The following is a 25,587-nucleotide window of genomic DNA, read 5'->3' as shown; positions in this document are numbered from 1 at the left end:
CCGCCCCGGCGGGAGGAGCGCGGCCGCACGGGCCCCTCCCGCCGCCCGCCTCCCCGGGCCGGGCCGGGCCGGGCCGGGCGGAGCCGGGCGCTGAGGGGCGGCCGCCGGCGCCGAGCTCCGCGTCCCGCGGCGGCTGCGGGGCTGCTCCCGGCCGGGCGCGCCGCTCCCGCAGGCTCCCGCAGGCTCCCGCAGGCTCCCGCAGGCTCCCGCAGGCTGGCACCCTGGGTACGGGCGCCGTCCCCAGGTGGGTCGGGACTCCGCCGGGCGCGCTGTGGGGAGAGAGGGGCTGGCAGCTGCGGCTGGGGCTGCGAGCGGGATGGATGCGACGAGGGTGCCCGGGTTGCCTTCCTGCCCCGGCGCTGTTGGCTTTGGTGGTTTTGCTGGCCGTGCCCCTTTGCCCGCAGCCGGCCGGAGCCCGGCGCGGTGAGGCCGCGGGACGGGCTGGGAGCCCCGAGCGCTCCCGCCCTGCGGCACGGAGCCGCGCTCTGGGCGCGATTTTGGGGATGCAGAGCTCCTCGTTCGCCCTTCGCTGGCTTGCCTGTGCCCGGAGTGCACCCCTGAGCTCGAAACGGGGCGGGCTTGGGCGGCTGTTTGTAGCTCTCCAGAAAATACTGTCCCAAAGGTTCCAAGCAGCCCCCGGGAGGCGCCTGTAGAAGCAGGAGCCTGCTAGCACCTGGGGATGGGAAAGAGCTGCCTTGCAGGATGCAAAGATGTGAAGCTGCAGCGCTAAGTCAATTTATGCTAACCAAACTGCTATTACCTGGGCAAGCTGTGTGCCTTTCGGAGTTCAAAACTGGGAAGAAAAGTTGCAAGCAACTCCACAGTGCAGCAACCTGCTAGGTGGAGAGGGAGAGAGAGGTTCCCGTGTGCCCTGGATTCACAGTGCTGCTAAGGGTGAGACCCCCCCACCCCCTCCCCAGGAAACACTCCAGGACCCAGCTTCTTTGCTTCTCCTTGGCTGCCAGAGCATGACACAGCTCCCAGGGACTTGGTCACCTCTCAGGGAAGGATGGCTCATGGACCCAGAGCTGGATTTTCCACTGCCCCACAGGTGTTCTGCTTCCTCAGAGGGGCAGGGAAGAGGCCAAGGGAACCAGATCCTGGGTAAGCAGGAGCTGCCAGTGTTGAGTTGCAGCTGGCATTTCTAATGCAGCCTTGGCGCAGCTGCCACATCCCCTCACCCACCTGCTGCTGGGGCACTGCACGCTCCGCTCTTTCTGTGCTGTCAGCTCTGTCCTGCCACACTTTCAAGCAACGCTTTACACACGGGTTTGGTTGTGCCTCCAGTTTTGTAGCTGCCACTCTGCACCCCTGAGCAAGCCTCACTGCTGTCTGCAGGGAGCCAGGCTGGCAGACCTTGTGGAAACCTTGATGTGGCCCTGCTCCTTGGTGGGGGGCTTGTTTTGCCCAGCAAGGAAACTAGAAGCCTGAGCAGGGCAGCACTGGTTGCAGCTTGGCAGCCTGTGGTACCCGGGAGGGGAGCCAGAGGAGCTGTGGACATCTCTGGCTTTCAGAGCCTTAAGTCAAATCTGTCTCCTAGGGGAAAATATGCCCTGCTGCTTGGTCATCAGGGGTAAGGTGAAAGAGCTGTAGTGCTCTGTTTTCCTTCCTCTTTAAGGACTAAATGTGTCACTTGATTTCCAAAATCCTGCCAGATCTCAAAGAAAAAAAGTGAAATAGAGAAAAAACCTGCTGACCTTGTTAGGGATAGAAGCTGTCCCCATGCTTGGGGCTGTGTGGCTTTGCAGCCTGGCCATCCTAGCCCTGTTTGTGAAAACACAGGTGTGCTGGTGCTGCGAGGGCTGTGAGGGGATGGTGTCTGATTGCATGAAGGAGCAGCTGCAGCTTCCTGCCAGCTTTGGAAAGGGAGAGCTCTTGAAGGCATATGCTTAATGTGAAATATATCTTTATGGAAATTCTCCTTCTGAGGTCTCTTCCTCCTCTGCATTTGATAGCTCGGCAGCAAACAGCTTCAGTGGGGGTGAGCTTCTGCTCTTAATTAAGTCATACACACCTCAACCACAAGGTAGATCTCCCTTGTAAATCAAACTTCTAAATCATCAGGCTTTTTTTGCCTCTTATTCATGATGGCTCTCTAAAGGTGGTACAGTTAGACAGAAAAAAATCGCAGGCTACACCTTCCTGTAAGGCTGTTTAGCATATTCTCGTGTTTTGGGCTGGTGCTAACACCCCGAAGGCAGAGGGAGCTGATGGAAGGAAGGGATGTTGGAGCCTCCAGCAGTAGTGCTTGGGGCTGAGCTGTGCCTTAGAGCAACATATTGGGGCACATGCCCAAAGGAGAAGGTAACAGCAATTGATGGGAATGGCCTGGGAAAAGGCCTGGGAAAACTCACAAAAAGATTTCTGAGGCAGATCATGCATGTGGATGGATGACAGCAGGTATAAAAAAGGCAACAGAGGCACCAGGAATGAGCACAGCTGTGAGACCTGATAATGCTGCACCAGTCACAGCACCTTGAATCAGTGTCCTGGTGGAAAGTGTGAGTGTCACACAGCCACCGTGGAGTCCTGCAGCCTCCTTGTCCTGTGCCAAGGTGCCATCCTCTCTGGGACAGGGATGTGATCCATCACAGGGATCCAGGATTGACCAGCCTGGCAGACAGGTGGGCTCATGGTTTGTCTGCAGCAGCTACCAGGGCAGATTGTGAAGCAGATCCCTGGGGACATTTGCACACCTCCAACATTGCTTCTCTTTGGCTGTGCCTGGCAGTGTGGCAGGCAGGTGCTGTGCTTCTGTGGGCATGAGGCATGATGGCCACACAGTTTGGCCCTGTAGCCGGCCCTGGCCACTTCTGCCTCTTCGTGGTGAAGGTGCAGTGTGTTTCTGGAGAGGTAGCTCCTGCCATCCCACTTTCAGGTCATCTGCTACATGCCCAGCACTTGGGATGGAGATCCTGACTCAGGACTTGGGAATGAGCAGGGAAGCTGTCCCATGGAGGCAGAACAACACCTACAGGTGTGTTCTCGCACTAATAAATGAAATGATTGGTGAAGTCGTTACGGAGTGAGGAAAACCCAAGATTTTTCCCAAAGTGGTGAAAAGCCTCTGTGTGTCCTTCCTGTCCATGCAGCACAGCTGCTGCTGTCCTGGCTGTGGGCAGAGGCTTGGGCAGGGGAGCAGCACTGCTCCTTCTCAGAGCGGTGCTTGGGGTATGTCCCCTGCCCATTTCTGGGGGAGGCAGCTGTGCCCTCCTTGGCCCCGAGTGGTGAGGCTGCTGCCTCGCAGCAGAGATCCCAATGCCTCTCTCACTGGCTGCAGGAAGGTGAGCTTCCACCTGGGGGTACCGTGCTGTCACTAAAATTCGGCAGAAGGACTTTTCTGGCTGTTTCCTGCTGTGCGTGGCTCTGTGTGAGGAGGCTGCCAGGCCACCTGGCCAAGCAGGGATGAGCTCAGCTCGAGGGGCAGTGGGGTCCTGTCCCCTGGACTCCCAGCCCCTTTGGGAAGGCAGAAACCTGGAGGTTTCTGCTCATTTCATCCATGTGCTGCTCTGTAGCTGCTGCAGCTGGACACGAGGGAGGGCTCAGATTTTTGAGTGGCACAAAGTCACTCTGTGGCAGCTCCAAGGATTTGGTTTACCTCCCCATCAGCTCTGGTCATACTGGTCTCATCTGTGGCGTGCTCCATATGCCTCTTGGTGTTCCCTCCTAATTTTCCTTCCTTTGAGCATCTCCAATCTATTCTGTGTCTGTTTCTCACATGCCTATCATTGTATAGCAATTATGGTTAGAGAGTTAAAAGCCTTATCAGCTCCTTAGTGGGAGAAGTGTGAGTCAGTTCCTTGCAGGACTGTGTGGTGGTTCAAAAAAAAGTAATTTGGGTTATTTGGAGTTTTTTTGTGCATAGAGGTTTCTTTAATTCAAAGTGTAAACCACAGAACTGAAAAAAGCCAAATGGGTATTCTACTGCACTTAAAAAGTTGAAAAGTCTAGGGGTAGAGCTAAATGTGCCAACCTTGTGCAATCCTTGCAAGCTGAGGGAGCTACAGTGGACAGACAAATAATAAGATCAACATTCAGAAGTTATTGCCTTCATGATATTGGGACGTGCTTTCCAAAATGATAGGAACCTTGAAAATCTCACCTAGCTTCAGTCAACACAAAATTTCAGGTTTCAGTCACACAGCAAGTGCCCCATGCATACAGTGAGAAGCACCTTGTCCTGCAGTGGGTCCTGCAGCTCCTGCTGGTTATCCTCACTGAGCTTGCTGTCTGTCTATGAAGTATGAAGATACCTGAGGGGCCTGGAAGTGGCTCTGGAAATTCCAGGGACAGGAGCAGAATGAAGCATGAGCACAGGACAGACCCTGAGAAGAAGGGTGACAACTTTGTAGCTCCCGAGTGTTCCTGAGCATTCAGCCTTTGTAACCCAGGTTTTAGGATGATGTGATGCGTTTCTTGGTTTTCCTTCTTTTTCCTTTTGTGTTTGCAGGGAAAAGCATGAAAATGTAGGTGCCAAAGTTTTAAATATAAATTAAAAATAATCTTCAGATACGCTGTGTGTTTTAACTCACAGTTTTCAAGTAGCTTCATCGCGGGGGGTGTTGCAGTAAGTCTGGCTTGGGACTTTTTTTTGATCGCCTTGGGGATGGCAATATTGCAGGTTTCTCAGGCCAAACTAGAATGGATCTTGTTGGACAAGAAGAGCAGAAGGGAAAAGCTGGAGTCTGTCTCGGGAGCAGCAGATTTTGAATTGCAAAACCCCGTCCCGCGGTGTTTGTGATGCCGGAACAGTTATCCAGCTGATTTCCCACTGTCAGCGTGCAGCCCGGTGTCCTGACAGCCGAAGCTGCTCTGCACCAGCAGAGCTCCATCTCCCACCGGGACTGGCAGTAGCAGCGCAGACCCATCGTGGGTGAGCCAAGGTCTCCTGCTCCCTTCCTGAGGTGGCAGGAGTGGCTCTGCCCTTTGCACATTGCTCCTTCTCCCCAGTTGTTTTCTCTGCCTCTGGCCACACAGCCACCTTCCCAAAAGTTCTTCTCAGCAGATGTTTCTCCAGATGTGCTCTTTGCAGAGGTGTGCATACACCATTTCTCTGTCAGGGTTGGTGTGATCAGGATTGCAGAGCTCATGAAGACTGGCACATTTCTGAATGTGATTGTTCTGTTGTCTGTGATTTGACATCTTTGGTTTTGCACCTTTTGATTCACCAGGCAGCGATGTCACCCTTGGGAAGAAGACTCTCTTTCAACACTACATCCAAATGAACCTGTTGGGCTGAAAAGTTCATTCTGCCTGCTCTGGGTCTATACATGCTGCACCAATTTTTCAGCTTCTTTAAAGGCTTTTTTTTTGTCTGTTTTTTTCCCAAAATAAATGTTTTGAAAGAAAAGAAAATTTGAGAGAGTCAAGATGTGCATTTAGATTACATCAATTGTATCTCTTTTGAGGGTTCTTTATGTGTTAGTCTACAGTTACTCAGCATTGTTAGATATTGGACTCTGTAATTTGTGAGGTGTTTTCCAACCTTAGTGATTCTGTATCTGTCCCTCGAAATGTTCAACGAACATGTAGAAGTCATGCTTAAGGACATGGTTTAGTGGAGGGGTTGGCAGTGCTGGGCTAATTGTTGGACTTGATGATCTAAGAACTCTTTTCCAACCTAAATGATTTTATGCTAAGTATTCCTAGGTCTCGACAGATCTAAGGAAACAGGTTTTCCAGGCCTGGAGATCAGCCATTGAGGTGACCACAAATTGCTTTTATCCAAATACTGTTTCTAGCAGTCAGTGCTTCCCTTTTATCTGAGAAAATGGTGGTGCTAATATTTTCAATGTGGTCCCATCACTTGTTTCCTATCGAGTTGTGGCTTTTTGGATCATGTCTGCGTGCAAACCAATGCTCCTCTGTGGCCAAATACTCCCCACCATGTTCCAGACAGCCACCAGGTGCAAGGTCACAGAGACCAAGGGCAGACCAAGGCAAGCAGAACTCTTGGGTCCCTTCCAACCCAAGCCATTCTGTGATTCTGCTCTGGAAGTGATCTATCAGATCTGGTTGGTATTTTAAGTTTAAAAAACACTTACAAAAGACCAAACCCCACAAGTCTCTGTTCTCAACAGTCCCTTTCATTTTAAGGATGTGGGGTTTTACCTGTGTTTTGGTCTGTCCTGACAACCATTGGCCAGCCTCAGCCTGAAGGTCAGTGACCCCCCAAAGTGCTGGTCCCCCTTGGATCCTCTCCAGGCTACGGAGAAGCATTCCTGCCACTCTCACAAGAGGCAGGAGCTGGGCTGGAAATGCCTGTTGCCTTTCAGCGACAACTGCACTGGTGCTTGCTTTGTTGCATACTAATGAACTCTAATTAGCCTCAGCTTGTTATCAACTTTGTGTGGGAGCTGTTTGCAGAATGCAGGGGTGGGGGCTGGGGAGCCCCCAAGGGGCTTCTGCCCTCCAAGGGGTGGCCTCCTGGATGGATGAGGGCTCAGCTGCTGCTCCTTGGGGTAACGCCTCCATTTGTGAGCCACACGAAGGCTGTGCCTGCTGGCCTCATGCCAGCCTTGGTAGTGGTCCTCGTGCCAGGTGTGTTCCCCCTCTGACATGGCAGAAGGTTACAAGGAGTTATAGGGGCTTTTGTCTTTAAACCCACCAGGGGCATGGAGAGGAGCTGAGCCCCTTGGAGGCTGGGCAGTGCTCACCTTCAGGTCTCCTCAGCATCAAAGGTTCAGTGTCCCTCTCCTACCCCATCCCCACCCAGTGCCTCCGCACTGTCCATTGGTCTCTGAATTGTTCAGCTGGAGCCTGTCTCCTCCTCTCCACTGCACTTCCAGCATTTTAGCAATCCTGGCATTCACTGCAGCAGCTGCATACCTCCTGCAGCCATGGCTCTTGTCAAGTCACTCAGCCTGAGCTATGGAGGGCATGAAAACTCCCAGAGGATGATCCTGCTGCAGAGGGGAAACATCACCACAGATTTCTACAAGTTAGAGAGAAGGAGGCTTGATGGAGCTGGGTGGCTTCAACACTCTTGAAAAACACATCTTTACACAGCATGTGTGTAAAATCTTGTCTGGCTGATGTGTGATACTGTGTTCGTAGGACACAGCGAGCTGATCTCACACTGGGGGAAGTTCTGGCAGGGGCAGGATGGTGCCTGGACCTGAAGCACACAAAGATTTCTGCCAGCAGCAGAGCTGGGGTTATTGCTTCAGACATGGGCCTGCTAATTTTGGACAAATAGCCCACTTAGCTTGATGTGCTTGGGCTAGGACTGGTAGGCAACCACTCTAAAGCTGAAAAATCAGCATACACTCGAGCTGAGAACAACACCTGAAGCTTTTCTGTCATATGAATCTCAATTATGCCCCATGATGAACATCAAATTTCAGATGAGGTCCTGGTGACCATGCGTCTTTTTAATTTACTCTTTCTTTGCTCAAATAATGACAAGAGTTTTTCCAAAGAAAGGACTTGAAAGGAGAGGGCATAACAGTGTCAGGAGCAGCAACAGGGAAGGCTGGAGCAATGGCCAGGTACAGGGGATGCTCAGCCAGGGAGCAGCACCGAGGAGCATGACAGGGATAATTTTTCCTCCTACCTGTTGTTAGGAGCAAATAGGGAGTGAGCTATTGCACCTCCTCCCCTGCTACTAACAAAGGAGACTTGCTTATGGTCGTGCACTGGAAGCTAATTAAACCTGGTGACAATGGTAATTGAGTAAGGATGCTTGAGGATAAGTATGACCTCATGTCTAAAATGGTAATGAGGCTTATTAAAATCCACACCAAAAAGAGAAATGAAAGGGGGAACAGTGGTAAAGGTGGTGCAAAGGGAGCAGGAGCAGGCAGGGACAATACCTGCCTGCCAGAGCACCGGGAGGGAGGGAGGGGGAACATGGAGGTGTCAGGCTTCTAAATCTCCTTAATAAACAGCCAGCTCTTCAGGTAGCCAGGCTGCATCTCAGCCAAGTCAGCCAAAACACTGTGTTCAAGCACCTTCCCCTTTGCTCACCCAGGCCTGGATGTAGGTCCTGGTAAGTGATGGCAACACTGGTTGCTGTTCATTGTTGTCTTCACTGGCTGGTTCTCTGCTGGGAGAAAGGGATGTTCCGTGAAACCAGCAGTCACTGCCAGCACAAGGAGGGTTCTCGCAAAATGACCCTGAAATTGCTCCAGTGCAGGAAAATGCATTGGCAAAGGAAAGATGCAGTGGGTTCAGGGTGCCAGAATGCCATGTTCCTTCTTGGCCCAGCACAGCACCTAATTTCAGTCCCCAGCTGGGATATAGGGTCTGGGAGCCATCGTGACCCTCCACAGGTGTTGTTTTGCAGGGTGGTGTAGCAGTGCTGGGGATGCCACCCTGCTCCGTGGGAGCCCGGGTCCCGAGCTGACTCTCCTTGCTGCAGAGGACGCCCAAGTGACACTGTCAGGGGACACTCCCTGTCCTGACTCTGGATGTGCATCACATCAGTTTGGGTAAGCTCAGCCCCAGGCTGTCCACAGACCCTTCCCTGCTGACAGGGGGGATGTGGTGTGTGCCAAAGGTTTCTTCTTGCTGGAGAAAGCCAACACTCATCCTTCCAGCAGGGCAAAGGTACGGCTGGATGACGGCTGAGGATGTGCTATGGAGCCGGGATTCAACTGCTCTGAGCTCTGCGATGGCAGCTCCAGTTTTGGCAGCCAGGAGCAGCAGCAGCGGGCCCTGCAGGAGCTCTGCACTGTGACAGTGGTATGTATGGATGCAGTGGGGTGTATAGGTACAGGGGTGTGCTCTGGGACATGAGGTTTACTCTGCAGAAGTAGATTTGGGGAAGGGATAAAGGGGGTTGCAGCTGCCAAGCAATCCCAGTCCAGCTGAAGGCAGCACACTCACCTGGCTGATAGACAAGACATGCCCAGTCTAGGTGACTTCCAGCAATTATCCAGAAGGGGAGGAAAGCATCCACAACAGCCAAGTCATGTCAAGCAGCCCTCCCATGTGTCAGCCAGCTGCTCAGGATTGGCCTGTGATGGCCCCATCTCCCCTTGACCTTTCCTGTCCCCTATAACTTCAAAGTGCTTTTCAAATATGAGTAGAGTAGGATTTAATTAAAAATCATCATCTGTAATAAATGGTACCTTCCCCCCTTCACCAGTAAGGTGGTAGAAATGACACTGGATGCACTCAGTTGCAGCTGGCACCATGTGGGGCTGCTGGATGGAGTGGAGAGGCTTGGCCCACTCGGCTCTCCATCACGTCCTGCACGACCATGGGCCTTTAATTAAAAGACTGTAAGCTGCTTGGCTCCTCTGGCTCTGGCAGCCGGCTTACAATTAATATTCCCCCTGCCAGGACCAGGATTTACTCTGCTCAGCAGCCAGTAAAGCGCTCCATCAACTTCAAGTAGCATCAACATCCAGGGAAACAGCAGTAAGGTGGGAGGGTGTGGGGGAGAGAAAAAGTGGAGATCATAGGGGTGTTTCTGATCCCTGGGTGGTTGCTGAGAATAAGGTGCAGTAATACTTTTGAAAGCAGACAGAGGTGAAAAGATTTTGTTGGTGGGTGGAAGTGAAGTGCAGAAGCCCCAGAATGCTGAGTTTGCCCTGCTCACCTCAGTGGTAAAAGCCAGGTGTTACCCTTGGGCTCGAGCAGGCAGGACACAGAAATAGAATGGCATTACAGCCATGTACCAGCCCTGTCAGCTCCAGGCAGGGGGGAGGATGGGCCTGATCTGTGCTGCATGATGGGGTGTTTACACAGAGAATCCCGGTGTAAGCAGGGCACTGACCTGGCACTGGATCACCTCCACCATCTGGTGTGGTCTTCATTTCCCAGAGAGGGAAAGGCTCCCCAGGGAATAGCAAGAGGAGGTGGGAAGCATTTTCAGGAGGGAGATGAGTATCCCTCCAGGGATTCCTCCATGCTACTGCAAAGTGATGCTGAGATGTGCACGCAGCTGTATCCCAGCAGCAGCAGCAGCAGCTCTCAGCTGGATGTCTCTCCCAGGCAGGAGTTTGCCTTTCCCACTTGCCCTGTGACCAGCATGGCATCAGCATGTGAGCTGCCAGGAGCCTGCAGATCAGCTGTGCTCGTGTGGCAGTGACACGTTTTTGTGTCAAGAATTATGTGGTGGCTTTAATTCTGCAAGCTGTGCATTGTTCTTGCTCACCCAGAGGAGATGAAGCCTGGCTGGGGAAGAGGGACATGAGGCATTAGCTCTAAACAAATGCCTTTCTTCTGCCTGAAGATTTATTTCGAGCAAGGTTGGAAGCAGAAACAGCTCAGACCTTGAAGTAAAAATTGGGAGTTTGGGGCAGTGTCAACTGTCAGGAAAAGTAGTTTTCTACAATAGAAATTGGATGCTGGAATACCTGAGAAAGGACTCAGCACCAGAGAAGTTAGCAAGGAGGTGTGTGATCCCAGCTCAAGCCCCATTCTCCTTTTTCCTCCCTTAAAGGGGATGTGCCAGCACTTTTATTAAAGTGATGCTTTTTTTAATTAAAAAAAAAAATAAAAAAAAAGATGGTAACTCACACATGCAGATCCTGTTAAAAATGCTGGAGCATTTTAGATCAGCAGCGGAAGTAGGCTTCTTGTTTCACATGGGATTGTTTTATCCATTTTATGTTAATAAGGAGATAGCAGAGACTATTTTAAATGGAGATTTAAACCATGAGGTGGTTTGTCTGTAAGGAGAGAGGTGCTTCCATCATACCCACTTTGGGAGTGTCCCTCAAAAGCCAGTTCTCAGCTGATGCCTGCCTGGGACCAAGTTCGTTTCTGTCCAGCTGGGAGATGGGTGGATTCCAGCTCAGTGTGTCACTGCCTCTGAAAATCACTGTCACACTCCTGAGCTCCTGCTCCAACTGGCAGCTCTGCTGCTGGCTCCCAGTCACGTCTGCCAGCTGATCAGTTGTCTGCTGCAGGGAGGGGTAAGGGTAGGAACGAAGAAGCATCTAAAGAAGCATGATATCAACTGGGGCACCATGGGGCCTTTCTCCGAAGATTTCTTTCCAGAGGAGAGTGGGGAACCAGTGTCCATGTTCCTGTGTCTCAGAGGAAGGACTGCCTGAGATTTATGAATTACTTGTACAGCTTCATTATGGATTTGGCTAGTTGGCCATAAGAAGAGGGCTCTTGGACTGCTGTGTCCTCCTGAGCACTCAGCAAGTGACAGAGCACACATCCTGTCCACACACATCTCAGTGGCCCTATCTGCAGGACTTAGTCTGGTGGTGGAGTGTCTTCTTAGTGGGAGCTGTTGTTTCTGGCTGAGCAGGATAACTGTGGGAGGGATCATGCTGGAGTAGGGACCTTCTTTGCTGAGAGCCCCAGCAATGTCCTCTTCTTCCTTATCCCTTTTGCTTCCTGCAGACTTCGTTTGACCGCAGTATGAAGAGCTCCCCATCCTTCTCTGCTGGTCTCCTGGGAGTTGTGTGGACATTCCTGACTGGAGGAGTCCTGCTAGCACTCTTCTTTTTCATCTTCACTATTCGCTTCAGGAAAAACAGGTAAGAGCATCCCTTTTCTCCTGGGAGGTTTCCCCTGAGCTGGAGTAGCGGAGTCAGGCTCCTTCAGGACCAAGCTCTGAGCTGAGCTAAGGATCAGGAGGGTGTAACCCTGAAGGAACAGCACAGGGCAAGCAAGGGTAATGCCAGGGATGTTGCAGTTTCTTCCATTACACAGAGTTCTGATCACTGGTGGAGACAGTCCTGTTTGGACTGCTCCTTTCCTCCCACAAGGTAGGGAGCTGTAGACAGGATGAAAGGAAATGCCTCACGAAATGCATCAGGGGAGCTTCAAGTTGGGGACCAGCAATAATTTTTTTCACTGAAAAGGTTGTCAAGCATTGGAACAGGCTGCCCAGGGAAGTGGAGGAATAACGATCTCTGGAAATGTTCAAGACTGGATGTGGCACTTAGTGCTATGGTTTACTTCTTATGGTGGTGTTTGGTCAAAGGTTGCACTTGATGGTCTTAGAGGTCTTTTCCAACATTAATGATTCTACGACTCTATGGGTGCCCTCTGGCACAGACAGTGCTGCATGGTCTCATCCAGGTGCTGTTCAATAAAACCATCAACAGGAGTGGGTAAAAAGAGAGCTCAATTCTGCTCCACATGCTTGAAAGCATCGCTCTGAGCAAGCACAGCTCCATAGCAAGGCCATCATACTCCCCACAATGTGCCATGTCCTTCTTGCTGTTGGTTTAAAGATATTGATAACCCCTCTTGTTCTTGCTAGTTGATTGTATTGGTGGAGAACATGATATCCTTTACTGAGAGAAGCTGGTGGTGACATGCAGACTTTTTTTGGTGCTGTTCAGTCTGCACTGGGGAGATAAAAAGTCCTGCTCCTCTGAAGGCAGCATAAATCCAGCAGAAGGCTCAGCAGTTCCTCATAGCTCAACCTGTCTCAGCAAGTGCTGAGCCTTCCTCAGCAATTCTGAATGTCTCTGCTTCCTCTTTGCCACCTTCTCCTCTGCCTTGTTGGTCCCTTGGTATTTCAACTGTTTCCTCCTCCAGGGATACATCCCTCTCCCAGGCTTCACCTGGCAAAGCCTTCGCTCTCCATGTGCCATTGTTTTGCACAGAGGTGTACATCTGAGTGCAGCCTGGACTGATGTTTGACGTCGCTGGTGGCTTTCAAGGAATTTAATGCTCCTGACAACCACGGTGCAGTCGGGAGGGTCCTGCCCATAAAGCTTTTTGTTAAGAGCCCCATGCCTGCTGTGCTGCAGCAGCTGCATGACCTGCATCCCAACTGCATCCCAGTCTGAAGCACTTTCATTTACTGAGTTGTGTTGAGTTCAGTGGCCACTTGAATTTATGTTCTCGGAATGTGCTGTAATGAATGTGCGTTATTTATTTGCTCTGCAGTAAATAAATACTGGTCTGCCTCCTGAACCTGGGAGGGCAGAGGAGACCTTTCTCAGCTGAAGCTGGAAGCATGAGCTAGTGAATATCTTTCTCCAAGGGCTGAGACATGGTGAGGAAGGCAGGGAGGGAAAGAGACAAGTTGAACCCCAGGCTTTGTGACTGCAAGACAACAAGCCAGGAAGGAACTCAAGAAGAGAGAAAAGTAATGATGTGTCAGGAGGTCAAAGAGGCAGAACTATTGGAGGGGATGGCAGGAGGTCCAGCTTTCACTCAATAGGCTTGCTGGGGAAGGGTGACAGGTCATAAGAGATCAGTGGGTTGATTCTCCCCTCCCTGAATACAGTTACAGGATTATGAGTGATGAGGTGAAATTACAGAGGGGAGACTGTAACCTGAACATTGCTGGCGGCTTCCTGTGCTGAGCGTGAGGAAGGATCAGAGGAAGGATCAGCCCGTTCCTGGAGGCACACGTAGCTCTTGCACCTAAAACTTACTGCTGGGTACAGTCACTGTGGGTGTTGGTGTGGTTTTCCACCTCTGCCCCTCTGCAGCAGAAATTTTGGCATAGGGCTAAATGAATACTTGAAGGATTGTGAAGCACTCCAGCAAGAAAGGGGAGAGGATGGGACCATGGAGTAATGGCTGAGCTTTTGGAGCAGTGGTGAGCAGCACAGGCTGGGGGGGCTGGGGGTGGACATTGTGTCAGCATTCCTTGTGACCATCATCATCCCTGTAAGGGGACCTCACCCCTGTGCTGCCAGGTCATGATGCTCAGTAACTGTCATCAAATTCCCTGCTTTGTTTCCTGGAGGATTGTGAAGATGTCCAGCCCCAATCTCAACATTGTGACCCTGCTTGGCAGTGGCTTGACTTACACAAGTGCTTACCTCTTTGGGATTCAGGAGCAGAGCCTGCCATCTGGAGACTCAATGGAAAAGCTTATTCAGGTGAGCAGGGGTTTTGCTGGGATGGGCACCTTGAGGTATGTACTGGCCTGTTTGTATGTGCTCTTTCCCAGCCAGCTGTCACCTGTACATGCTCTGTCCCAGCCTCAGCCTGTCACCACCACGTTGCTCAGCTGGGCTGTGGATTCCACATATGCAAAAGGCAGCCAGACACTTTCTGTCTGAACGGCCTTCACTGTTTTGCAAACCACATCTGCACCGAGGAAGGGATTTGAGGCAGGTCCCTGGGGGACAAGTCCTGCAGGCAGGCAGACTGCTGGGCTTGTAGAAGTACAGCAGGCAGAGGGGAACACAAAGGGAGATGGGATCCTCCACACAGTCACCACTGCCTGACAGCACAGGTGCTGTGAGGCTGTGGGTGACTTTTTTGGCTGCAGATCTTCATCAGAACACTCACCTATGTGATGAACCCCCATGTCCTGGCCTGAGGCAGCCACCCTGCCAGACTGAGGACTAGGCATGCACCCATGTGGGAGAGTGGGAAGGTGCATACCCTGCATCCTTTTTTGCCACTGGGCTGAGGATAATTAATGGAGGTGCCAGCAAGTGATTTTTGGGTGCTGGGACTTTCTGTGCTCTTGCTGCTCACGAGCTGCCTGTCTCTCCCTGCCTGCCCTTCCAATGAGTCTCTAGGTAGGTAGAGAAAGGTAGGCAGCAGGCATGCCTACAGAGGAGTACTTGCCTTTGAATTTATTTCACCCTGTGGTCAGCTTTCTAGTATCTGGTATCACCCTCCAGAAATCAGAAGAGTGTAGACATGTCCCCAGCCATCCTTACTTCACCCCAGGCTGGGAGGGTGTGTGGTGTCCCTGTGAGCCCTTTCAGCCCCCTCGCTCTGACCCCTGGCAGGTGAGGCTGTGCCTGCTGTGCGTGGGGACCTCCCTGGTGTTCGGGCCTGTCCTGGGGAAGAGCTGGCGGCTCTACAAGGTGTTCACCCAGCGGGTGCCCGACAAGCGGGTGGTGAGTACCCAGCATCTGAGGTGGGAAGGGGGAGGACAGACCTTCCATGGAGGGCAAACACCAGCAAGTCCCAAACCAGATGAAACGGGCATGTGACAGGGATGGATGCCACAATCACAGGTCTGCTTTCACACCTGGCTGGGCATGGGCCCTTCATTTATTCCTGCACAATGAGGCAGGAGCTTTTCCACACTACAGGCAAGTGGGTGCCCTGCCTGGCTGCCTCTTCCCCAGTGGAGTCCAAACCTCATCACCGAACAATTTTGTTCTCATTTTACATTGGCCACATGCCTTCCTTATGCTACACACCAATGTTTGTGTTCAGGTCTGCGCTGATTGTTTTTGTGGGATGAAAATAAACCAGGTGTCCTCAAAAGCATCTGATCTAGGGCCATCCTCAGATGGATCCGATCTGCTCTTGAAGGCAGGAAGGGAGTGCTGGGCTCTCCTCTGAAGCACTTAAGGATGAGGATTCAGAAACTGGGAGGGAAATGGAAAATTTGTGCACAAAAAAGTGCACTTACAATTTTCAGTGGTCACTTTCCAGCAGTGAAAAAAGTAGGTTTCAGATGAAAGATGGGACAAGAGGGTTTGCAGGGGAACTGGGTATCAGCAAGGACTCCTGTTTCATACTGGGATCTGTGTTCAACTTGCAAAATTATGATCCTACCAGGTGTTTTTCTCTGCCTTTCTATCTCTGCTGGTGATATGGTTATAAGGGATGATAATCTTGTTTTGGAAGAACTGTTTTCTGTCATAGCATTTACCTGCTATCCACACCATCAGGCAGGGTTTATGCCTGGTCTCAAGCCTGATTAGGTGTCCAAGAATTTGGGAATTGAAAACAGAGATCTTGTGGCCAACTCAAATGTAGGTGCTGGACACCTTTCTGGGAGAAGTAGTAGGAGAGATGTGTCACTTGAAAGAAATAACAGAAAGGGATGCGAGGGGGATGGGGGTTATTGGTGTCCACTCCTTCCCCATAGTAACTTTTACTTCTTGCATGTTTGCAGATTATCAAAGACCTGCAGTTGCTGGGAATGGTAGCAGCATTGGTGCTGGCAGACACTGTCTTGCTCTTGACCTGGGTGTTCTCTGACCCAGTCCAGTGCTTCCGAAGCCTCAGCGTCTCACTGCGGGTAAAAGGATGAGGAGGGGCGGTGTGGGGTTTTGCTGTGTCCTATCTGAACTCTGTGGCCAGAGTTAGTGAGTGGCCAGGCATTTGGAGGTGGTCTTTGAGAAACAACAGAAAGAAAAACGAGGCAGAAAACCCTCTGGGCACTCTGGATTTGGTTTATGTCTGGTCTATTACAGAGGTGAGAGTCCACTGCAAAATTTCCAGGTCTGTGAAGATCACCTGCATGACACAGGAGGGCTCTAAGGAATCTGCTTTAGAGAAATGTTTAAGCAGCCTGTTGGCAGCAGAAGGCCAAAATCATCTCACTTTAAGACTCTGCCCCTGGCACCACCAGCTTTGACCTCTCCTTTCAGAAATTTACAGAGGAGACCTGCTTAGATGCACCTTCCCATTGGTCTGTGCCAGGCTGCAGCCTTCACTTCTGTCTTTGCCTTGCCTTGTAGGCAACAGAGAAAGGCATGACGTGCTCCGTGAGCCGGGTGCAGTCCTGTGCATCGCTCTATTCTGATCTTTGGCTCGTTCTCATTTTAGGCTTTAAGGTATGTAACCTCTTGACTGCTTCTTGCATTGAATCTCACCTCCTGCCTGTCTTTCAGCCTAAACTGTTCCGCAGCATTTGTCATTTCGGTGCCCTCCCAAGCTACATGCCCATTGCAGATCCCAGCTACTCCTGTTCGTCTTGTAAGCCCTCCTATTTCCAGCCCTTCCCACCTTGGGAAGGGTGAAGACCCTCCTAGCTGCTTTCTCCTTGCTTCACCATCCCCTTTATGTACACTGTGCACATACAATCTCTCTACATCTCTCCTAGCACCCCCTGAGCTTCATCTCACTTCTTGAAACTCAACATCTTCCTGGTCTTTATGTCACACTCCTTGCCTAAAGACTCCAGTGAATGACCACTGCCAGCGTGGCTCAATCCCTGTGTTCTGTGATTTCAAACCAAGGAGGTGCTGATGACAAGTACTTGGTCCCCACCTTTGCAGGATGCTTATCAGGTTAATTATACCTCTTATACTTTCACTGGTGAATCTCTGCACATGGCCAGTCTTCTTCCAGCAGTGTTAGTTATACTGATGTAACTATGTCAGTATAGTCATCACTGTAATTATCTGCGGTATTGTGTCTCTGGTATGGCAGAGGCTGGACACATTTCAGAAAGTTGATGTTGATGAAGCTTGTGAGATCACAGCCTTTTTGGGGGAATGGCTTAATCTCTGCGTGCAGCACAGGCACTTCCTTTGTGATTCATTGTAATGTAATACTCACTGACCATCTACCCAGAATCATAGGAAAAAGATCAGAAAGGGACCTCACAACCCAGCCAAGTCCTTCTACATTTAATTTCAAAGTCCTTAGAAGTCCTCTGGTGTTAGGGAACATAGGTATTACCTGGGCTGTCAGTGCTGTGTCTCCACCTCTGATTTTGTCTGCAGCTTGTGTTAGAGAGGTTTGGTTTAGAGAGGTAATGTCTCTGCCTACAGCCCTTAAAAAAATCCTTCTGGAAATAAAACATCCCCATTTATCAGTTCCAGGTAAGCTTTTTAATGTTGCATTGAATCTGGCCCTGTTCCTTCCTGCTTACTGGGGGTCATGGAGTACTTCCTTGGTGATTTCTCTGGAGTTAGTCTGGATTTACACTAACGTGAGTGTAGGCTTTATCTCCGCATACATAGCACTTCTTAGCATCCACAACATTAATGTGCTCAGCCCTTTGGGAAGACACTCAGTGTATTATCCTGGTTTTCTGGCACAGAGCAATGAAGAGAAATGACTTGCCAAGGACATGCCTGGAATTAGGAGCAAAGTCCTCTGCTCAAGTTTAAAACAAACAAACAAACAAACCACTGAGAGTTCTAGTTTAGGAGACGGCAGTGCTGTTGTCTGTGTCCCAGATAGACTGTATAATTTAAATGGGACTTTGGTGCTGGCTTTTTCCTGCTCAGGGATTAGGGGTTGCCTTGCCTTTGGGCTGTTTGGAGGTGCCGCATGGTGGACACAGTTATGATCCAGTGCAGATTCTACAAAGCAGGGTCAGGCTTCAGTCCAGTTCCCAGCAAGGCAGGTTTCACTCTTACAACCCCACCCTGAGACTTTGTGCTGCTTTGAAGCTGGGAGTCTCACCAGAGATCTGGACATGAACCTCCCTTGCTTGTGTCCCTCCAGACCTTAACCCTGGCAGTGGCCATCACAGTCATCAACTGGCCACAGCACAGAGGGGTTCAGAAGGGTGTAAAAAACATCTGCATCTTGTGTCACAAAGCACTTCTGATGCACAAATAACAATGACTCTTAGTAAAGGCTGACACTTACTGGGTAGCACAGGAATATTGTAGGTCACATTCCCTGTATTCCAGGTCCTTGCAGGAGCTGGGACTTTGTTAGATGGTATTTCCAAATGATCCTGAAGGCAGACCATGCTCAACTCTATGAAGGCAGGCAAAAAATATTTGGTGTTTCCTGCTAGTGTCACCTAGGGAAGGAGCTGAGTAGTTTTATTCTGAGCACACTAGCAAAATGTGTGCATGAGAATCTTGAGGAGGAGGGTGGTGAGACAGCCTGCTCTGAAACAACGGCTCTACTTGGGGGGAGGGAGAGCCTCTGTGTACAGAGCATTTCTGTAGTGCCCTTCCCTGCTGCTGTAGTCAGGAAACAGCTAAAGGAAGGGAAAATAATTGCACCTGGTAGTTTCCTGGATTATTGCTATTTAAAGAGGCACCAAGTACATCCTCTTCCCTCCAGTCTAAACCTCCATTTCTCCTTGCCTTCTTCTTTGAATTCCTTCTGGATATCTTTCCTGCTCCTTCAGAGTTGTGCTGTTGCTCCTTGATGGCACCCACTGCTTCATCCCTGCAGGGACCCCTGCCTCCTGTCTGTCTGCCTTTGCTTCTCCTACTCCAGCCTGCCCAATGGGTGGCTTATATAATTTCTCCAGCCATTTTCTGCTCTGTGGCAGCACCTGCTGGCCTCTGACTCTTAGCTTTTCATGCCCTTTGGCTGGGACCCCCCATGCCCACCAGCGCCCTCACTCCTGCCCTGTGTCCCCAGCCCCACTCCTGGCCTTCAGCAGCGTGCCAGGCGTTTGTTGCAGCGTCACCACCACACGCTCCAGGTCTGCATTATAGATCAAAGAGCATTAATTAGGATTGCGCTGAGTGTATCTGAGCTCACCGGGCTTGGTGCGACATGGGGGTTGACACCATCAGGTTGTAATTTTCCACACTCTGGAAACCTCTTTTTTCTGTTTCCAGAGTATCCTCCTGCTATACGGGACCTACTTGGCCGGTCTGACCGACAATGTCAGCTCCTCACCAGTGAACCAGTCCCTGACACTCATCGTCGGGGTCAACCTCGTTTTTCTGGCTGCTGGTACCATCTGCTTAGTTCACCGTTTTTTCTGTTCTTGGCACAATTTGCTGTTTGGTTTTACCTCTGGAGGCATCTTTGTTTGTACAACCACGATCAACTGCTTCATCTTTGTCCCACAGGTATGCTGCCACCTCTGTCCTGTCACTTGGCCGGAAATGGGCACATTTTCGGTGTTAAACAACAGCAGCCGTGGGCATCAATGCAATCTCTTTCCTGCTTTTTTTCCCAAAATGTTTGGACTCACCTGCACAGCTCATTCTCCAAGCCTCACCCCACTCCACCTTGGTGGTTCTGCTTCCCCAAGCAAGTTCTCTGAGTCTCAAAGAATCATAGAATTGTCTGTATTGGAAGGGACCTAAAGATCATCTAGTTCCAACAGCCCTGCTGTAGGCTGGGAAGTTTCCATCAGACCAGGCTGCTCAGAGTGCCATTCAGCCTTATCTTAAACATTTCCAGGGACTGGGCTATCCACAACTTCCCCGGGCAAACCTGATCCAGGGTCTCACCACTATCATAGTGAAGAATTTCTTCCTTATATCTAATCTAAACCTACCCTCTTTTCAGTTTAAAGGCATTCTCCTTCTTCCTATCACTGTGTCCTTGTAAAATGTCCATCTCCAGCTTTCTTGTTCCTTGTCCACTTTATGTCCTGGAAAGTCTCCAAGGAGTGCAGCACTGCTGCTCAGAAACCCTCCTGCAGGAATGTGCCACAGGTGACAGCCATGCAGACAGCACATGAGGCAAGGCAGCCACTGGTCTCCTCCTGCTGCTCCATGTAGGGGGTGGGATCTGTCCTTTTCTCATACTTCACATGCCCACTTGCACCAGGAGCTTCTGCTGCTGGCAGCGAAGGAGCTGGGCGCAGACCATCCAGATGGCCCAGCCACTCTCAGAGACTTCTTTGCTGCTGGTGGTCCCCAGGGAAGCCTGTCCTCCTCTGCACTTTTGGAGAAGGAAGCTGGGCTTTGCCACAAGCGAGGAGGAGGAGGAGGTGGAGGTGTTTAAAGGAAGCCTTTTGTGGTGTGGTGAGGCACTTCTGCTTCCTGTGTCCTCCAGGAGCAGCCTGGTGTGCCTGGCCACCACATTAGTGGGAATAATGCTCCCATTGTTAGAGGGAAAGGAAACAGTTATTTACTCAGTTGAATGTTTGGAGGGATGTTTGGGCTCAAGGACATGAGGTGAGAAAGGGAGGAAGAGGTGAAGCTGAGGAAAGCACATCTGTGCAAGGGAGAACTCAGGGGATCTCAGCAATGTATATAAATATCGATGGGGGTGGAATAGGGAAGGGGGAGTGAGGCTCTTCTCAGTGGTATCCACTGACAGGACAGGGGACAATGGGCACAAACTGAAACACAGGAAGTTGTATTTAAACATGAGGAAAAGGCTGGAGTTTTTTCGGTGAAAGTTGTAAAGCACTGGAGCAGAATGCCCAGAGAGGTTGTGGAGTCCCCATCCTTGGAGATACTCAAGGCCCAGTTGGACACAGTCATGAGCAGGCTGCTCCCTCTGGCGTTGCTTGAGCAGGGCACTTGGGATGATTTCCAGAGGTCCCCACCTGCCTCAGTTGAGGCAGTGTAACTGCAGAGCTCAGGGGCTTAGATGGGCAGCCCTTGGGAGCAAGGATCCAACCCTCCCCTGGTGAGCTCCAGGCCTGCTGGCCATGTTCTGCCAAGCTCCAGGTCTCTTGGACTGAGGGTGGAGAAGCCAATGAGCTGTACCTGCACTCTGGCTGTACCATTTTTCTGTGGGAGCCTGGGGCCCTTGAACATTTTATTTAACTTGGATCTTTTAATTCATTACCTTGTTTTCCTAATGGGCTTGCTTTTCTATAGCTCATCTGAGATCGATAAACAGCTGGAGCTGAGCTGCACAAGGCTTCCAAGCAGACACTAGATTAGAAAACAGATGCTAAACATTGCTGGTTTTCAGCTTGTCACTAGTAATTCAGGGATAAGGGGGCATGCATGACACTGTCTTTGTCATGGAGTCAGGGAGTGGGGAGAAGAGGGAGGGGGCTTTTACAGTGTGCTCAGCGGTCTCAGTGCAGCCAGGCACTGACCCTCTTCTTCATTAAAAGCTGGAGCCAGGAACAGGGTAGGGCTCAGATGGGTGGGAGGCTCCAAGTGACACTGCAGCCCCTCGCCCAGCCATCTCTGGCTGGCTGTCTCTGCTCCCTGTCACTCCCTGCCTTTGTCTCCCCCTCTCCGTCCCTTTGTCTCCTTCGCGCTTGAGCTGTGCCTGCCTCCCGCTGTGTCGGCTGGGGCTCTGCGGATAACACCCTCTTCTACTCCCCAGCTCAAGCAGTGGAAAGCCTTTGAAGAAGAAAGCCAAACCATGAGCCACATGGCAAAATATTTCACCAGCCCGAGCAGGAGCTGCCGCTCAGTGTACAGCGAGGAGCAGCTCTACCAGCTCATAGGGGAGAAAAACTCTATGAAGCAGCTGCTCACCGAGGTACAGGGCTCTGCCGGCCCCCCTCCTCCAGCTTCTCCCCTTCCCTTTTGTGGGCTGAAGGCTTTTTTAGGGTGGGAAGCCCTTCTTTACACCCTGTCCACACTGGTGATCCTTCACCAGCCTCTTCCTGCCTGAGGGGAAGTGCTGCTTTGTTTTGTCACACTCCAAAGCACCACAATTTAGGCATAATTTGGAGGGCTTAAAAAAATTCTGTAGGGAGGATCACAAGAGAGCCTGATTCCCACAGCCTTGTCAAACATGATTAATTTAGAGGGGAGATGCTCTGTCTCAGAAAAGCCCCCAGCCTCCTGCTCTGTCGTCTGCACTGCATGGGCAGGAACACCCCAGCCTGAAGAGCTGCCTGCCCACTGAGCCCCTTCCCACACACACGTCTGGGGGGCTGCAGGGGAGGCTGAGGTCACACATGCTGCTGGTGTGGCTCTTGCCATGCAGAGAGGGGTGAGGTTTTTTTCTGGCAGTGCCTGCTTCCAATTTGGCAGCGTTTTCCTCCTCTCTACCTGCCCCACACTTGACAGGCTTATTTGTTTGACACAGAAAAACGCCGTGATCGAAAGCCTGCAGGAGCAAGTGAGCAGCGCCAAGGAGAAGCTGATGAGGCTGATGTCTGCGGAGAGCGGCTGCGACCCCTGTGTGCTGCCAGCAGCTCCCTGCACTTGGAGCTCAGGGCAGCCTGGGGATGCACCAGGGGACTGCTGCCCCCCGGATCCGGAGAGGGAGGAGTGGCAGCCCCCCTGTTTGCCGGGTACATCACCTCTTGGCAGCAATGCTCAGGCCCTCCAGAAAAATGCAACTCAGGAGCCTGTTTGCACTCAGGTGCTGCTTTTTAATGCAGGAGACAACACTGAACATGGCCTGAAAGATGTCCAGGAGTGTGGAACACCTGCAGTGCAGGGGCAGCCTCCAGAGCAGCTGCCAGGCCAAGACAACTCCGCTGGCGTAGCCTGGGAGTCGTTCCCCAAAGTCAGCTATGTAAACAGCGAGAAGCTGTGGGAAATCTTGCAAGAGTTAAGCCTGGATGGCAAAAACCACAGCCCAGCCTTATCTGCAAGACCCCCACTTGGCAACCAGGGCACCTCAGGCGAGCAGGGAGAAACACGGGTGGGCCAGGAGGGCTACCCAGGCATCCACACACCCCTCAGCCCCTACCTGGTAAGGCATCAGCGGAGGATCCCATTGCCCCCTGCCTCCGCGCGCTTCCCTGGACACGTATCCCCTCGTGCCAGCTGCAGGGTGAAGGAGGTGGGCAGCTGGGTCCGTGGGGAGTCAGCACACAACTCCCTGGGAACAGGAGGGGACATGGCTGGCAGAGGGCTCCTTCACCGCCCGGCACCATCCCCTGCAGCCATGCCAAGGGAGGCCAGCCTGCGGCCAGAGGGATGGCTGGGATGGCCCGAGTCGCAGGGTGCTTCATCGTGCATCCCGCAGGAGCAGCGGCGGCGGCAGGGCGCCCCGAGGGGCCCCGCTGAGCCCTCCCTGCGCTCGCTGTACTATTACCCAGACTCTGACTCCAGCAGCAGCAGCTCCGAGATGTTTCACGGCTGCCACCGACCCTGCTGCGAGGTTTGCTTCCAGAGCCCACGTGGCTCCCTGGACAGCAGCAGCACGGACACGGACACAGAGCCCAGTGACTGTGAGGAGCACCAGACAGAGCACCACGGCAGACCCCAGCCTGTGGTGAATTTCAAAGACGATCTAAAACCTACGTTTGTGTGAATGGGGGCACCCCTGCCCCAAAAGGCAAGTGCCCTCCCACCCCAAAACACTGCTTGTTTTCTGCAATGCTAAAGCCACACATCCCTCTGGGGAATGTGCCTTGTTCTGGAATTTGGGGATTTGCCCCGTTCTGATTTGCAGTGTCAGCCCCAGGCTGGTCAGCCGTGACTGCAGCCTGAGTTTGGCTGAGAGGGGGTTGGCAGCACGCAGGGAGGTGGCGGTGGCCTTGTCCTGGCTACTCTGGGCAGCTGCCTGTGTCCCACAGGTAGCCAGCAGTTCTGTCCATCCTGGTGCCAGCAGTGGAGAAACCAGGGCTGGGGGTCTGTGAGAGCCCAAACTTTGTCTCCTCAGAGAGCTTTGCCTGTGAGACCTGCTTGATTCACACTAGCAGGGAGCAGCATCCTGCCTCAGAAACAACCATTGCTTCTTGCACACCTCTCCATATGGACCGACAGAGGACTCCTTCCCCCAAGGCTGCCCAAGCAGAGCATCCCACTGGCATCACCCCCACCTGAGGATGGGAGACGGATACCAGAAGCAGTTGCAGCCGGGCACTCACCTGGGGTGTGCTCCTTCCAGGCAAAACAAGGACTTTGGAATGGGGGGTACACAGCAAACTTTTGAGTTTTGGTGGGTTTTCTTGTAGCATCTGAACGAGAAAATGGAGTTCAAAGGTGATGTCTGTGGAGGTGTCTTTGCATTTTGTGTTCTTCAGGTGCATCATTGTAGGTGAGACTCAGGTCAGAGCTGAAGGGAAAGACAAGCTAGCCATTGTAAAGGAGGATTTCTGAGTCTTGTGTCTTTCTGTCTTTGTATGGGTGATATAGTCTGGAATAAGGTTTGTTTAAATTAATATGCTCTGTTTAATTTTTATTTTAGAAACACCAAGAACAGTAAATCCAGTGTGTGTGCCTTTTTGGGATATTTATCATGGCATTTGAGCTTATTGTTGTCTCCACAGGAGTTCAGGATGCTGAGACCTGATGCCCAGTGCAATATAAACCTTCTGGAGAAAGGCTTGATTAAAAAAAGCAGGTGTCAGAGGAATCCCAGACCTGGTTTTGAACAAAGCATGTTAGCACTGCCCTCTCCATTACCCTTTGTGATGGTGAAATCCCTCACTTCTCTCTTCCTTCACTAGTGTCACCTCTTTTTCTCCCATTGCCTCTGCAGTTTTCCAAGCTTTCACGTAGGGCAAATCACCAAAGTCAGTAATTTACGAGGAACAATATTCCCATAGCTCCTCTTTGCTTTTAAAATGGAAATACACCAGACAGAGTGTAATCATTTTTTTTTTTTCTTATCGTCACTTTTTTCCTAATAGAAACCGTTCTCTTGCAGTTTTTTCTGAGCACCTCTGGCTCTGGCATGGGAGACATGCACTGACTGGGAGGGTTCCCTGTGTGTGCAGGGCAAACCCGGGAGCCCGGCGGCTCCCTGCAGTGGGATTTGGGATCTCTGTCCCCTTCGCCTGCAGTTCTGCAGCGCTCGCAGCAGGTGCTGCTGCTGCCACGCCGGCTGTGCCGGCAAGCACCAAGTGCATCGCACGGCATCGCCACGCTGGGACAAGGGAGGGAGACAAGCTCGCTCTAGAGCTTGTTAAATATGGGTCAAAACCTCTCCCCACCCCCAAACTTGTTCAGTATAACACTTTGCTCTGGGAAGTACTGCAGCACAGTCAAAGGAAATGATCAACCATGAATCCACCTGGAAGTGGCTGATATAAAAATTAACTTTAAATCCACTGATGAATGCAGAAAAACCCTCCAGAGGACTTTGAACCTAGGGTTTGTTTGGAAACTCACTGCTGGAATTTGAGGTCGTTACTTTTCTGTGTGGTGACCAGCAGCCACCACCTGAAAACTGTGTAGCCTGTGGATGTACCTACTAAGAAGGCCAAGAGCACTGTGGTTTGTGTCATACAAAATGTGCCCAGCAGGACCAGGGTAGTGATCTTGTGTTCAGTTTTGGGCCCTTTCCTTGCTGATGGTTGTTTAGGAGAAGGGTCATGTCAGAGCCAGGATGAGCTCTCTCTCCATGCCTGCTTGGTGAGCCTTGGCAAGAGGCAGGAAGGCAAGGAAGCCTTGAGGCTCTTGTGCCACAACCACCTGCCATGGCTCAGTCTGTCTCTGTTACCCCATCAGCTTGCCACTGCTC

At 51.5% G+C, this 25,587-nt stretch overlaps 1 protein-coding gene across 6 annotated transcripts; it reads left to right on the top strand.

Annotated features, from left to right (window-relative positions):
• The first annotated feature begins 75 nt into the window (after nt 1–75).
• Nucleotides 76–24,332, top strand: GPR156 (G protein-coupled receptor 156). Of its 6 annotated transcripts, none has more exons than XM_085572193.1 (11): nt 86–244; nt 8,288–8,432; nt 8,544–8,685; nt 11,311–11,447; nt 13,625–13,760; nt 14,628–14,738; nt 15,752–15,877; nt 16,320–16,415; nt 19,125–19,361; nt 21,538–21,696; nt 22,252–24,332. In XM_085572193.1, the coding sequence occupies exons 3-11, from the start codon at nt 8,581–8,583 to the stop codon at nt 23,428–23,430; spliced, it is 2,286 nt and encodes a 761-aa protein (XP_085428319.1). In that variant the 5' UTR covers nt 86–244; nt 8,288–8,432; nt 8,544–8,580; the 3' UTR covers nt 23,431–24,332. The 6 variants fall into 6 exon arrangements, with proteins under 6 accessions (XP_085428343.1, XP_085428319.1, XP_021404765.2 ...); XM_021549090.4 differs by having other exon boundaries at nt 104–244; nt 8,541–8,685; XM_085572185.1 differs by having other exon boundaries at nt 151–244; nt 5,172–8,432; nt 8,541–8,685.
• The last annotated feature ends 1,255 nt before the right edge of the window (nt 24,333–25,587 follow it).

Source organism: Lonchura striata, chromosome 1, assembly GCF_050655825.1.
Source record: "Lonchura striata isolate lonStrDom1 chromosome 1, ASM5065582v1, whole genome shotgun sequence".
NCBI lineage: Eukaryota > Metazoa > Chordata > Aves > Passeriformes > Estrildidae > Lonchura > Lonchura striata.
Note: the sequence above shows the minus strand (reverse complement) of the source record. Positions and strands in the feature narration are given on the sequence as shown.